The following is a 15314-nucleotide window of genomic DNA, read 5'->3' as shown; positions in this document are numbered from 1 at the left end:
CTCTCTCTAAAACCCATTTTAGAAAACCTAGACTTTCTCTCTCCTCTTCACAGTTTGAATTCAAAACATAAAACCCAGAAGAATATATATCGCAAAAATAACAAAAATCAAATAAAAACGCGATAAACATAACTGAAAAGAACAGAGCCTTTAATGTTCTTTTGTTCAAGGGCATTGTTCTTTTTCCTGGGAATTTAATGAAAACGCGCGTTTTGTGTTTAATATTGGTCGTTTTAATCCCGGTGCACCTAGAGCTACGTGCACACGCCTGCACCATCCAAATTGCGCTTATCAGGAGAGATTTAAGCAATTAATTAAGTAGTTTAGTGTAGAATTGTTTCTAAGTAAGGTACAGCTACAAGTAATATAGTACTCCTTAATTTATGCGGAGTATCGATTTTAATAGTTGTTACAGTATGTAACAATAAGCTCAAACCCAAAACATGTCAATTTAGTGGCCGAGGGTTATTCTGTCTGACTTTGGAAGTAGTTGTCGCATTGTCCCAACCCCTTGTTATCAAGGGTGTGACATGCTTTTATACAGAACACATTACCCTTTATAATAATCGTCAAGTCGTGTCATTTGTATCTTCTTCCAGATTCTTTAGTCGCATCTTAGAAAATTCAGTTACAATTAGTTTAGGAAACACGACAATATCGTTTCCCCGTTCCCGGAAAACATGAAGTATATCTCTATTCAAATAACCCTGAACATGCAATCCTTTACTTCATTTCTACTGATAGAGAGTTAGGCTGAGCAAAAAATGTTGGAATCAATTGGATTAATTGGGTTGATAGGTTTTGTCCTCCTCTCTCACTTGGTTATGCAGCCTTTTTACCTTAGAAACCTGTAGGGGAAATGCTGTTGATTATCCGTGACAATGCAGCGTTTAATCTGAGAAAATCTAACACTTGCTTTCTCCAAGCGACCATTCATCAACTCATGCATTTCTTGAATGCTAAATGAGGCATCTTTGGTTCCATTTGCTCACTGAATGCACCATTGCCTATGTAATTCGTTTTTTAACTTCAACAAACCAGTCACTGTATAAAGAACTCCTTAATTTGGTTATTATATTACCATATTGGTTAAAAACATACGTAAATAACACCCTCAAATCTCAATTCTCCTAGTTGATTTCTATGTTATATACGGAGTACTCCTCTGTCTCTGTAGACTTTTGATTTGTACATTTTATAGTGATTATTTGCATGTTAATGTCTTTCCAAAACATAAGACGGTATAATAAATTTGTTATTAACTCATAAAACTGCAAAATGTTGATTATAGTGCTGGATGCTTGAATGTCAATGGTTTAACAAAAAGTTCAACGTACAAATGTACAATGCATTCCCTACTATTTTTTTTTCCTGCAGCCTACTCCGTATTATTTTAATGTCAGTGGACTGGCCTTATATTTAACGTCAAGTTCCTGATTTTCATGATTAATTAAAGACCTAGCAGGAATGTCAATTCATTCCGCTTAGAGAACTAAAATTAAGTTGTTTGTGCAGCTGTACTCATATCGTATCATCTGTTTTCTGTTAGTTGCTTATGAATCTGATTGAAGTTATACATTTAAATTATTCCATATTCTTCTAGCATTACAAGTTACGTAATTGTCATGTTGCATGTTACGCTTCGTAGATTTGAAAGTCAATTGGATTTTTTTACTAGATAGTGATGCACTTGTATTTTTTTTAATATTTTCTGCATGTGCATAGTATTATTAGCATGCAAATGACTATATAAATCCCTCTCCTGTTTTTTCGTTGTCTTCTTTGCTTCTTCGATCCTTTTCTTGTGCTATGCTATGGCTCAATTTTTTAGTGATGAAATTGAACTTCAGCATCTGACACAGCTAGGTAAAAGTTCAAAATTATCATTCCGGAGTTACAACTCCAGTTTCAGAAGAAATACATCTTTAGGTTCTTCAGAGGATGTCGTTGATGAGGAAATGGGCTAAAATCGAGAGGTTACCAACCTATCAAAGGTCAAGGGTATTTTTGTTTGATAAATATGATGGCGAAAGCAAACTTAATGTCAATGGAAAACGGATGATTGATGCCTCCATGCTTGGGCCTCTAGACCGACGTCTGTTTATCGAGAAGCTCATCAAACAAATTTAACTAGATAACCTTCGATTGTTGCAGAACCTTAGGAAAAGAATGGACAAGTAAGTTTTAATGTTTTATCACTATCATACATGAGATGAGTAAAATGAACTCGTATGTGCTTCCTCATTACTAGTTATTCGCTGATCTATGATGTGCCTGATACTTCTATTAAATTGATTTTTTGTGCGTGTCTCTGTGTGTTTTGGGGCGGAGGGGGGGGGGGGGGGGGGGGGGACTTCGGTGCCCTTAGGTTATCTGTAAGAGGTTTCGGGGCCACTTCATGTCCCAAATTTTACTTTTGTTCAGTGAGTTCAATAGTCAGTGAAATAATTTGTTTACCTTCTATTTAAGTGATTTAATCTTGCTGGTTATTTGATCACAGTTGTGTAATACACTGGTTATCATACATCCAAAACTTAGTGGACGTTTGACTTTGTAGCTTCTAGACTTGATTGAAAGGAATTCTACTATTCTGCATATCATTTGTAGAGTTATGGTCTTTTCTTAACTTTTGCAATTCTTCTCCTGTGTAGAGTTGGTTTACAATTTCCTGCTGTTAAGGTGAAGTATAAAAACCTTTTTTTGGAAGCAAAGTGTAAGGTCGTGGATGGCAAGCCCCTTCCTACACTGTGGAACTCTTTTAAAAGCAGTGTCCCTGTAAGTACGTGTAGTATTTGAAGAATTTCAGTTACAGTCGTTCTTCTCATGGAGCTGCAGCTCTTAGTCGTAACGAGCATTATGGTTGTCTTTCAGACTTTCAGCCACTGTTTGGTGTCTGGACTCTGGATATGACGTCATTTGCTATTTTACAAATGCATATAGCTTCATACACAATATTGTTATGATTAAGAACGACTCTTTTCATTTTGCAAATGTCTTATTTGCCAAAATGAGGACCTTACTACTCTGACTTACCAACTTGTATTGTCGTATTATACAGGTCTTTTCCAAGTTATTGGGGTCTCAGCTGCAAGAAGCAAAGCTTAGCATCATCAAGGATGTCAGTGGCTTAATCAAACCTGGGAGGTAAGTGAAGGAATGATCTTTAATTTGGGTGTTTAACTTTGTGCTATGAAAATTAATTAGACAGAACAACCTTTTCTAATTTTTAGAAGCTTGCATGTGGTCTTCTCTCATCCAGTGCTAAGAATAATTTGAAAGAAAGAACCACTCTATTTATGTGTAGAAGGTTATTGCTGCTGGTGCTAAATAATACTTACCCTCATCTGGTTCCTTCAGCTGTATTTATCTTGGACACGTGAATGCGTGATATTTGTCAAATTTTATAAGAGAGAAAATATAGTAGAAGGAACATCCTATTTGTGATGTCAGCATGACAATATCTGGCTATGGCATCACTGCATAATACATTTTTTCTTACTATTTTCTGACTTGATAAGTATTTGAGACAACTTTATACTGTCATACTCCCCACGTTGTCGTTCTCTTTTTAATCTCGGCTGCTAGAATCTACTCTGTAATCTTCATGTGAACTTACAAGTTACACCAACTGATGTTTATCTGTTATAATGTATGGGTATGCAATTCCCTACTTTTCTTTAGATGTGCTTAATATGACATATCACTATACAACATGGTAAGTAATATGGAAGCATAATTCCCAGTTGCACAAGTAAATGACACTGTCATAAACACCTAGATTTTCTTGCACAAGCAACTGACAAGCTCACTATAATTCCTAGTTATTAGGATCGGATGAGATTAATTCTCTGTATGTAGTTGCAAGGTATGACATCTAAGACTATAAAAATTGAAGTTTGGAGGGCTGGAACCAACTGTCAATGTAGAAATCTATGTCTATGATCTTGAGTGACTTTGAAGATAAGTAGTGTCTAAGTCATGCTCAGCTAACCTGTATGTTATGCAGAACTTTGACGTGCTGGTGTACAGTTTTTTCATTTGTTTCTTAATGTATTAGACTATTTTCCTTTCTCTTGGGAGTCAGGATGGGTTGGCTGGCTAGTGTACAATAGCAGAAAGCTAGAAAAGTCTGTATTAGAATTTAGAAGTCTGAGGATCAACCCACTATACCTCTAGAGTGTATTTGGTTACTTTTCCAGAAGTCTCCAGGACGAGTGCATTTATGTAGTTGCTGGTGCTTTGCAGGATGACTCTACTTCTTGGTCCACCTGGCTGTTGGAAGACCTCCCTTTTGTTGGCGCTTTCAGGAAACCTTGATAGGTCTTTGGAGGTTTTGTTTAATTATTATTTTTGTTAATATTATGTCCTTTCCTTTCCTCTTGTTCACTTCCAGAGTTCCAGGGTATCGTTGCTAATGCTTTTACGTTTTCCCGAGTATTTTCTTGGATGTTGGTTTTGGAAAATGTAGGTTTTAACTTGAGGTTTTACCTTACTTTAGAGGTCAAAAAAATATGGAAAAAGTTGTAGGCATCAAAAATATCATAAATGCCACGTCATCATTTTTTGTCTCGGAAAAGTCAAAGGTTGACTTATATTCATTAAAATGACAAATAGACCGGTTAATTTGAGTTTTACATAAAACAGGCCCAATTTAATCAAATGACGTTTATTTAATGAATTTGGATTATTTAAATGGATTTAAGTAAAGAGGCCCATTTATTTTATCAAAGGGAAAACCCTAAACCCAGGGAAGTGATATAAAAAGCTCTCTCCAAGTCATTTTCCCCACACACTGACGTAGTACACAAAATATACTACTCTCCAGAAAACCTAAAGACATCTCCCAAGCACACAAGTCGACACCAAATCCCGGTGGAAGAAGAACAAGAAGCGTAAGTGCCGTTCTACCTCCATACGACACCCTTGAAAGAGATCAAGCCCGACGGCCCTCACTCAAGACGTCCTATCAAACAAGCTTTGGTTTGTGAGGACTAGACCGACTCTTCAAAATCTGATACTTTGGTGGGTGGTGTTGGGGATGACCCAGCGCTACTCTCTACATCGCTTTCCAAATAAAACGGATTGAACAACGGACTGGTGTGGATGACCAACTTGTCAGGTTTTTGGTGAGGACGTTTATCCTCTTCACCGGGCATGAAAAGCTGTCCACCTTCAGTAGGAAATGACCCGAACACAGGGATGTCGCGGGACTTGTAGTAATACGGACTTAGGGACACGTCAGAGGAGGCACGGACATGTATTTTCTTCCTTGTCTTGGTGGTAATAGGCGCAGATCGTAATCTTGAAGCGGCCACGTTCAAATCAGCATTCTACATTCCTCTAGTACGTATACCATCATCACGTCCTTTCATCATCTCGGCGAGTTCCGCCGCCCTTTGTTTCACCATGACAGACTTCTCAGCATCGGACAGGGAAACAATTTGTTTAATTAGCGGCCATCTTTGTTAGTAAACTGATTTTCTTGTGGAGAAGGAGATGAATGGTAGAGATGTCCCACCGAGCGTGCCAAATTTGTTAACACAAATTTAAAGTTTGTAAAATAGATGAACCCAAAATATGTGAACAAAATAGTTTTATTAATTTATGAAATTTCTGGTACAATCTCTAAAGTTAATCCACTTATTCGATCTCCACGGCCGACTAAGCTTGTTTGATAGGACGTCTTGAGTGAGGGCCGTCGGGCTTGATTTCTTTCAAGGGTGTCATATGGAGGTAGAACGACACTTGCGCTTGTTGTTCTTTTTCCACCGGGATGTGGTGTTGACTTGTGTGCTTGGGAGCAGTCTTTAGGTTTTATGGAGAGTAGTATATTTTGTGTACTACGTCAGTGTATGGGGCAAATGACTTGGAGAGAGCTTTTTATATCATTTCCCTGGGTTTAGGGTTTTCCCCTTGATAAAATAAATGGGCCTCTTTACTTAAATCCATTTAAATAACCCAAATTCATTAAATAAACGTCATTTGATTAAATTGGGCCTGTTTTATGTAAAACCCAAATTAACTAGTCTATTTGTCATTTTAAAGAATATAAGTCAACCTTTGACTTTTCCGAGACAAAAAATGATGACGTGGCATTTATGATATTTTTGATGCCTACAAATTGTCCCTCGGGATCGGTCACGTACACGAAGCTTTGAGTGTTTGCTCGTGGCTCGATCTCGAAATCTTGTTTGCATTTTTTGGAGATTGTACACTTTGGTTCTCTCGGAGTAGGAGAACTGAAAATCTTGTTCAATCCATTGTAGATGCTCGCCAAAATAGGGATCCCCAAGGAAGTCTCTTTAGCACCTGCAAGAAATGACGCGGGTTTAAAAGGGCTATGATGGATGCAACCCAAATCTGACACCGGCAAAGCAAAAGCACGAAGTCAACACGAAAGAAAATCGGCCAAATATGTTTGTCTGCAATGCGCTTCAGGAATCCCTAAACTACGATATGCTTCTTAAGTTTTATTACTCCATGGCCGAGGATCCCTAAAAGAACGGAAGTCTTTCGTAGGCAATGGAAGAACAGACTTTTTGTTACCAGAGGCCAAGAAGTATTTTGATGGATCACGAAACCAAACCCGACATCAGGTCTCGAACGTTATAGTTCTCACTTTGTGTTTCTCGGTCAAGTGTTGTAGCGCCGTGAACAAATGTGAACAAATATTTGCAACCGTAAGGGAGGTATAAACCTCCCTCATCGTCAGAACCTTCCAATTCAATGGCAGAAGGGACGACCTCGTCATAGAAAAGGCCATTTATACGAAGTCCACCAACGTCATATATGTTCCAAAGACTAATGGACATTTCTCCAGCTGAAGTATGCAGTGTGTTTGTCGTAGGGGCACCATGAATCGCACAGAGCCTGCATTATGGGCGAATTACACTTGTAGATTGTTACGAAATTAGGAATTAGAATTAGGCTAGAATTCTAATCCTAATACCTAAGCTTAGCATATATTCTTAGTTTAGAATATATTCTTAATTTAAGGCATTAGTGTTTAAGTCATCTTCTAATTCTAGGCATAATTTACGTAGACTAGAATTAGGGACATATTTGTAGTATATATATTATGTTTCATCAATAATATTTCTCAGGCTTTTATCCTCAAATAAAAATATTTTACATGGTATCAAGAGCAAGGTTCTCATAAACCCGTTTTTTTTTTCCAATGGCTGGCGATGAAGCAACACCGCCTCCCCCATCTAAGAGAATTGAAACAGATTCCCCGTTTTATCTAGGCAATCAAGATCGTCCGAGTGATTTTATCACCCCAACTAAACTTCGTAACAATAATTATAATGAATGGACTAGTGATATTCAAACCGCATAGGAAGCACGGTGAAAATCTGAATTCCTAGACGACACCATCACTGCTCTAACTCCACCGTCCACAATCCGATGGAATACAATCAACGCCATGCTCGTTTCTTGGATTACAAACACTATTGATTCCGAGGTAAAATCTCAATTAACTTAGTATGGCTCTTAATACCTCTTCGCTTCCTTCCCATGAAGTAGAAGATGGTCGTCTCGTTGTCGTCCTGGTAAGGTTGCGTACGTCCGACCCCCCCTTACCCCGCTTCTTGTGGGAGCCTCTTTGAGGCAATGGGGTAATGATAATGATGATAATGAATGAGAGATCCCAAGCGCTTATGGGACCATCTTAAACATCGTTTTTCTATTGTGAATGGCCCTAGAATTCAACAATTTAAGTCTTCAATAGCCCGTTGTGAACAAACAAAATCTATGACTGTGTATCAATATTATGGTAAAATGAATTGGGGAGGATTCAAGTAATCTTGAACCTATTATTACTTGTACATGTTGACATGTTCAAATTGTTCTGGTGCAGATCAACATGTTAAACGGACGTGAAAATACTAAGTTACATGAACCTTTGATGGGGTTATATAACCCCGTATTATGCTCAACAACGTACTAATATTCTGTCTCAAGATCCCTTGCCTTCCCTTGATCGAGCATATCAATTGGTTACCCAAGACGAGCGTGTCCGGCAAGCTACACCCGCAATGGAAGACAACCCATCTGAGGTGGCCGATTTTTCTGTCCGTGCACCTGCTCGCACAGATGTAACGAAGTACCTAAGTACCTGTATGCACACACTGCCGGAAATCGGACCATGATATTACAACCTGTTGGACTTTACATCCTTGTATCCATTGCCACAAAAACACCCATGCAAGTGAAAATTGTTATGATATTGTGGGCCAACCAGAAAACGGGACTGGACAGTCCAAATTTAATGGCCCATCTCGTAGGGGAGGCTACTCAAGCAAGTTAGCACGTGGGAGGGGCAGAGCTTCTGGGTCTTCTGGCAGTCGTGGCCCAATAAAGGCCAACACAGTACACGTTTCCACACAACCCAATTCCAATACACAAGTCTAACAAAACTCCACGGATTAGGCCCAGAATCATTTTACTCCTGATCAATGGAAGGCCATAGCAGGCCTATTTGGCAGCACACCTGTTCCGGACCATCGCCTTAACGGTACATTTAATACCAAAATTTGGATAATTGATACCGGAGCAACGCATCATGTCACATGTGACCAAAATTTATTATTTGATATCACGAATATTTATGATTCCCCTATCTCACATCCCAACGGCAAAACGGAGAATGCAACTCAAGGAGGTTCGGTTAGATTATCGAAAAATGTTGTTTTAAAAGATGTTCTATTTGTGCCTCAATTTAGTTGCAACTTACTTTCAGTTTCTCAATTAAATGATGATTTACAGGGAATTGTCAAATTTAACTCCTCGATGTGTGCTATCCAGGACCGAACGGGGGGGCTGATTGGAACGGGAGTTAGACGAGATGGACTTTACTACTTCGGCGAAGCTGACTCGGGGCAACATGTTTTGGTAAATGGAGCAACATCGACATTGGAGTTATGGCACAAACGGATGGGGCACCCCTCAGAAAAAGTAGTAAAGTTACTTTCTCCTATTATAGACCTTAAGGGTAGTTTAAATAAAGCTTGTGAAGTTTGTTTTCGTGCCAAACATCCTAGAGACAAATTTCCTATTAGTGATAACAAAGCTAGTCGTATTTTTTAGAAAATCCATTGTGATTTGTGGGGATCATATAGACATGCTTCTTCTTGTGTAGCACGTTATTTTTTTTACTATAGTTGACGATTTTTCTAGAGCCGTTTGGGTGTATTTGTTGGATGATAAAACAAATGTTTTTTCGTATTTTTCATGAATTTTATTGCCATGATTGATCGCCAATTCTCTCAAACAATAAAAATTGTCCAAAGTGATAACGACACGGAATTTAATTGTTTGCGTGATTATTTTTCCGCTACCGTTATTTTATTTTTTTCCTCTTGTGTTGGAACTCCGCAACAAAATGGGCGGGTTAATGTAGCTCTGGCTTTGAGATTTCAAGCAAAATTACCCATTTATTTTTGGGGGAGTGTGTTCTTGCTTCTGCACATTTAATTAATAGAACCCCTCCACCTTTATTAAATAATAAAACACCATATGAACTCTTGTTTGGTGTTCCTCCTTCCTACAACACTATACATACTTTTGTGTGTCTATGTTTTGCTCACAATCAAAAACCAAAGGCGATAAATTTGAAAGTAGAAGTAGAAAATGTATTTTTTTGGGCTATCCTATGGCATGAAAGGATGGTTGGTTTATGATCTTGATAAAAATGATTTTTTTGTGTCTCGAGATGTGAAGTTCTTTGAGGAAATATTCCCGTTTGTTGACCCGGAGGACGTCAACATTGAACCTCAAACAATTGTGCCTTATGTTAGTGAAGATGATGTTCACTTTGATTTTACAGAAACTGAAACTAACGAGCCTGCTCCTCACCTAAATCAGCCCAATGAAATTGAGCCCACTTTGTTTGACCCACGCGTTCAGCCAGGCACATCCTCACCTCACCTGCTGGTGTGTTGGATCCACCCACCAATACCACACCTAATTCACTTTCTGAATCCCAAATTCCCCAAACAAATAACCCTCTCCTTTCACCCGAATCCCAAACCCCTCAATCCAGTAGCCCAGCTTTCTCACCCAACACTCGACATACTCCATCCGTGGACCATGCCACCTCGCCGCCAGCAACTGCTGAAGCCCAAACTTCGGATTTGGGTCGTGGCCTAAGGGACAAGGCTCCACCTTTTTGGTTACGTGATTATGTTACTCATACAATCTCATCTAACAGTCCATCTCTGTCTCCTCTATCTCCAAATCACTCCTCAGGTGCTCCTTATCCTATATCACATTATATTAATTGTAATAATTTTTCTGTAAATTATCGTAAGTTCCTAGCAGCTATTATATCTGGCGAAGATCCTAAATCTTTTAGGGAGGCAATGAAGAATGAGAGATGGAAGAAATCAATGTTTGAAGAAATTCGAGCTTTGGAAGAAAATGGGATATGGACTCTAGAGGAACTTTCTCCAGGGAAACGTGCATTTGGGTAGTCCATGGATCTTCCGAACCAAATTTTTCTCTAGCGGTGATATTGAACGTCTCTAAGTCTAGATTGGTCGTTCTGGGAAATCACCAGAAAGAAGGTATTGATTATAATGAAACATTTGCTCTCGTTGCTAAAATCTCTGCTAATAGTTGCTAAAATGTCTACCCGGACACGACACCGACACCCGTGTCTGAGTAACATAGCTTCCCATGATTTTTTTTTTCTTTTGGATATTGAATAGACGATACCTGGCATGGCCAAGATTAGAGATAACTACAATCCTGCGGCATGGATGTTAGAGGTCACTTCTGAGTTCTGAATCTTCTGAAATTGAACTGGGTATCGATTTTGCAGAAGTTTACAATAGTTCTGTTCTATGCCAGTAAGTTCTGTCATTTTGATGTAGTAAGCTTTAGTGGTTGTGGTCTTTCTTTTCATTTTAAGAAGATATGGTTTTATGGGGTTCTTTTTGTGCCTTCCCTAACCATGTTGATTTCAGGAACAATGAAAAAATTGTACAGAAGCTAAGTATCCCTTCCACGGGTTCAAAGGATCACTTTCGTAGCTGCTTTTCATTATCTGGTTGGGAACAGTATAAATCTTGCCTTTGGAAACAACAGCTATCTTACTGGAGAAGCCCTTCATATAATTTAACACGCCTCATGTTTGCCTTTATGTCATCTCTTATTTTTGGATTGCTGTTCTGGCAGCAAGGGAAGAACATGTAAGTCAGGAAAATTTCTTAAGGAATCTGAACCTTATTCGTTTTTTCAAGTTACCAGAAGCTTCTGATGTTCTACAGCTTGTGTCAGTACCAATTTACCAAAACATGGTACCTAAAAAGACGTAACTACCCCTCTAGCAGTTCTAAATTTCAAGTGTCCAAATAAATAAATTAAATGGAGGAGAAATTTCTGTATGAATGTTGCATGTTGTTTAAGAGATTTCCTGAATTTTAAAGCACTTATAGTGAGAAATGTTTGGTCACAGTCCTCTTGAAACTTTGTTTTTTAGTTTTGATTTACGTGGTAGTGCTAAAAAATTTCATTCCTTCCATATCAAATTACATTTTATCTTAAAATTCAATCTCGAATTCTTGATATTCTTAAAGATGCTGCTTACATCTTACTTTTGCCTTTTATTTGTTGAAATGACAGAAATGATGAGCAAAGTATGTTCACGATTTTTGGTTCAATGTTTTCTGCTGTGATGTTCTTGGGGATAAACATCTGTTCTCCTGTTATTCCTTTCATTGCTACAGAAAAAACTGTTATTTATCGGGAAAGATTCGCAGGAATGTACTCTTCATGGGCTTATTCTTTTGCGCAGGTATAGTTTCTTTTCCCAACTCTTGTTTCCATTTGGATCTTTCTTGAAGTTGCAAGAAATTGTCTAGTTCTAAAAATTTCAGGAATGATATTATCGACATGCATGTATTTACCAAAAGCATTTTCCTGCATCATCCTTAAGTTTCTGTCTCAATCTTTGCACACAAACAATTCTTCATGTCTATTTTAGGCTTTTATGCTCTGTTCTGTTCACCGTATTTTCACTTATTTCATGAAAAATAAGTTCAGGAAAAATAAGTGAAAATCAGGTGAATAGAACGCACCATTAGCAACATCATGCTCAATAAGCTGCATTTATCTGAATACTAACTGTGCAGTACTCTTTTTGTTTATTTTGTTTTAAGGGATCAGGGGTTGGAATTCTAGCCTCTTATCCTGGCCAAAACTTGAAAACTGAACTTTTACTTCTACTTTTACTTGTTTAATGTTCCTTCACTCAAATGTTTCGCTGATCTAGCTGCTGGTTGGTTTGCAGGTCACCGTCGAGCTTCCTTATCTTCTTACTGTAGCGTTTATCTTCACAGTCATTACATATCCGATGATTGGGTATTACTTATCAGCTTACAAAGTCTTCTGGTACTTCTATGCCATGTCCTGTACTTTGATGTATTTCAATTACATGGGTATGATGCTCGTATCATTGACACCAAATACCCAAGTGGCTGCAATTACAGCATCAGCTACCTACACATTGATGAATTTGTTTTCTGGGTTTCTGATCCCACAACCGGTAAGCTACTTCTTTCAAACGTGACCTACAAACAATATTTGACAAAAATGCCTCTCAATCGTCTTCCACAGTGCCACCCATTGAAGAGATGCACCCCTTTCCCCTAAATGACTTTGTTAATGAAATTAGATGACTTTGATCAACATAATTAGGACTTTAGGAGTACATTTGTTGCATAAGAAGCAGATAATAGATAACTCAGGCCTAAACAAGCTGAACTAGTTTAGTATGCTTTCTGTCAGAATTCAGAGTATTGACAGTATTCGGATGATTAGTCTTTCAATTTGGTTTAATTATCTCCTTTAAGTGGTGCCTGAACACAGAAACTGAGATTAATTATTATCCAATGATAATTCTTGCAGCGTATTCCCAAGTGGTGGCTGTGGTTATTTTATTTATGTCCAACTTCTTGGACTCTACATGGTCTGTTGTCTTCCCAGTATGGTGATATACATGAAGAAATCACAGCATTTGGCAAAACTAATACAGTTGCTTCTTTCATAGAAGACTACTCCGGGTGTCATCACGATCGCCTTGGCCTTGTTGCTGCTATGCTAATCATCTTTCCTCTGACTTTTGCGTCTCTATTTGCATATTTTATCGGGAAACTTAACTTTCAGAGAAGGTGAAAGGTGTGTATTTCATGGAATTATCATTTTTAATAAGGTAAAATTTCATTGTTTTGCAACTATTTCTGTACTTGATTGGAATATGAATCTGCTCTTGTTTTGTTTTGTTTAACACTTTGTTTTTCTTTCTATTTATCTATTATTAGGTGTTCTGTATTCAGATTGTCAGCAGTTCAGGCTAGGAAGTAGGGAGGGGTGACTGCATAACTTGTATATTTCTTCACTTTTCAGACTGAGCAAAGTTAGTTCCCGGCCTATTGTGTTTACCAGTATATGCAATTATGCACACTTCTTCAGGTACTGCATGAAGCAGAAAAAGTGAGAGGGGACCAAAGGCCTTTCATGGTTTTATTTGTAGCAGACCACATATAATGTATTTACTATCATTGTTTAGCTTCATCTTCTATGTTGTTGCAAGGGTTGTTACCTTCATTGTAATTACTTGATTAAGTTATTGCGAATCGGTGAATCCAATGATAAATGTATGGACATGATTGATATGGGTGTAATTTTTGCAACTTGAGGACTAAATTGTCTTTTATCTTACCTAATACAATCCTCTAATTGAAAAAGCTCATTGGAGCAACTTTTTTGAAATTAGAGGATTCATCCCAATCTTCTATTTCAATCCTCTTACTTCCAAACACCTAGATTATAAGTACTCCTTTTTTCAATAATTTGTAATGTGAAATGAATTTCTAATTGTTTACGTTTTATATAAATTAGTAGTACAAAAAACCTACGCGTAAAGACAAGACAAGTTATGACACAAATTGTAAAAAGTCATGTGTTTTTTATCTATTCACATCGAAAGTCATGTGTAATTGACGTATGATAGTGACTTTAAGTTGTTGTTGTTGAATTATTTGGCCACACAAGTCAAAATCAATTGACAAAATAGTGTGTAAACTAAAATACTTTTTTTTTTTTTTGAATTAGTGTAAACTAAAATACTTTGTTGAATGTCGAGGGTGGATGAACTTAATTTTGACCCTTAAGTAAAACCAGCGCAAGAAACGAAAAAACTGGGAGCTTGATTTCGATTGAACTTCTGCTGTAGTGTGAGGGCCTATGATCTTCAAACAGAAGAATTTGCATTGTTTAGGTTTTCTTGCAATTGCAATAGTAGATTATTATCAAAATTAGGTAATCACATTCCTCAAAAGTTTGAATTATACTCGCTCCAAAACTGTCAATTAAAAAAATTAATTTCTGATTCCTGCATTTTTTTTTCCAGACGGAATCAAGCTTCAACAAGAGGATCAACCAAATTTCAAGATTAGCAGGCACGTCTTTCAATTTCTTAGTTCAATTTAAGCTTTCTTAATTATCTGCGTATAATTTGGACTTGGGTACTGTTTTTTATGTATTCTCTGCTTAATTTTGTGCTTGAAGTTTTAATTTTAAATGAATTTCTAGAATATTTCACCAATAGATTTGAATAATTGATTAATTTATTGTAGTAATTACTTCAAAATTCATCCACCAAGAGTGTTTGCTAGCAGTATAATGCTAATATGTACTCCCTCCGTCGAGAATTAGTTGTCACATTGTCCCAATCCCTTGTTAATTGTTATGCCGAAAACCTTAATTTTTGTTTGGACATAGAAAACCCTTAATATTAGCTGTGAAATTTATGAAAGTAGGCGCATTTAGGAAATATGACGATATCTTTCTGGAAATCCTGTAGTATTATAGTATGTGACAATCGAGGCGAGGGAGTATGTATCCATTCATTCAATAAATTCATGACAGACAATAGTATTTTCGTTATCTCTACTGATAAGAGTTATGTTCAGCATAATATGGTGAGAAGAACAGAAATACAGGCTGGTAGTTAAGATATTATATTTGATTTATTTGGTTCATGACATTTTGGTTTCTCCAAGCAACTATTCATTAACTCATGGCATTTTTTGAAAGCTTAATGAGGGATCTTTTAGTTCCCAGTTGCTGGCTGAATACACATCATTGCTTACATTACTAAATGCATTTTCCCGTCAATCGAATCAATATAATAAACCCTTTTGATTATTATATAGGTTAGATAAATAGCACCCTCAAAGCTCAATTCTTCAAGTTGACTTCTATGTTATATACTCCCCGTCTTCTCTCTTTATATTTTTAAGTTGCAA

The 15314-nt window shown here is 37.4% G+C and overlaps 1 protein-coding gene across 10 annotated transcripts; it reads left to right on the top strand.

Annotated features, from left to right (window-relative positions):
* Positions 1 to 301: 301 nt before the first annotated feature.
* Positions 302 to 13697, top strand: LOC110797256 (pleiotropic drug resistance protein 3). 10 transcript variants are annotated; one of them, XM_022002345.2, is made up of 9 exons: positions 308 to 2177; positions 2652 to 2775; positions 3059 to 3144; positions 4246 to 4320; positions 10971 to 11195; positions 11629 to 11800; positions 12296 to 12550; positions 12913 to 13182; positions 13326 to 13697. In XM_022002345.2, exons 1-8 carry the CDS (start codon positions 2170 to 2172, stop codon positions 13177 to 13179), a joined length of 1212 nt encoding a protein of 403 aa, XP_021858037.2. In that variant the 5' UTR covers positions 308 to 2169; the 3' UTR covers positions 13180 to 13182; positions 13326 to 13697. The 10 variants fall into 10 exon arrangements, with proteins under 10 accessions (XP_021858041.2, XP_021858037.2, XP_021858036.2 ...); XM_022002344.2 differs by having other exon boundaries at positions 311 to 2177; positions 12913 to 13216; XM_056843589.1 differs by lacking the exon at positions 308 to 2177 and adding an exon at positions 8809 to 8958 and having other exon boundaries at positions 2659 to 2779; positions 12913 to 13216.
* The last annotated feature ends 1617 nt before the right edge of the window (positions 13698 to 15314 follow it).

Source organism: Spinacia oleracea, chromosome 4 (genome assembly GCF_020520425.1).
Source record: "Spinacia oleracea cultivar Varoflay chromosome 4, BTI_SOV_V1, whole genome shotgun sequence".
NCBI classification, from domain to species: Eukaryota; Viridiplantae; Streptophyta; class Magnoliopsida; order Caryophyllales; family Amaranthaceae; genus Spinacia; species Spinacia oleracea.
Note: the sequence above shows the minus strand (reverse complement) of the source record. Positions and strands in the feature narration are given on the sequence as shown.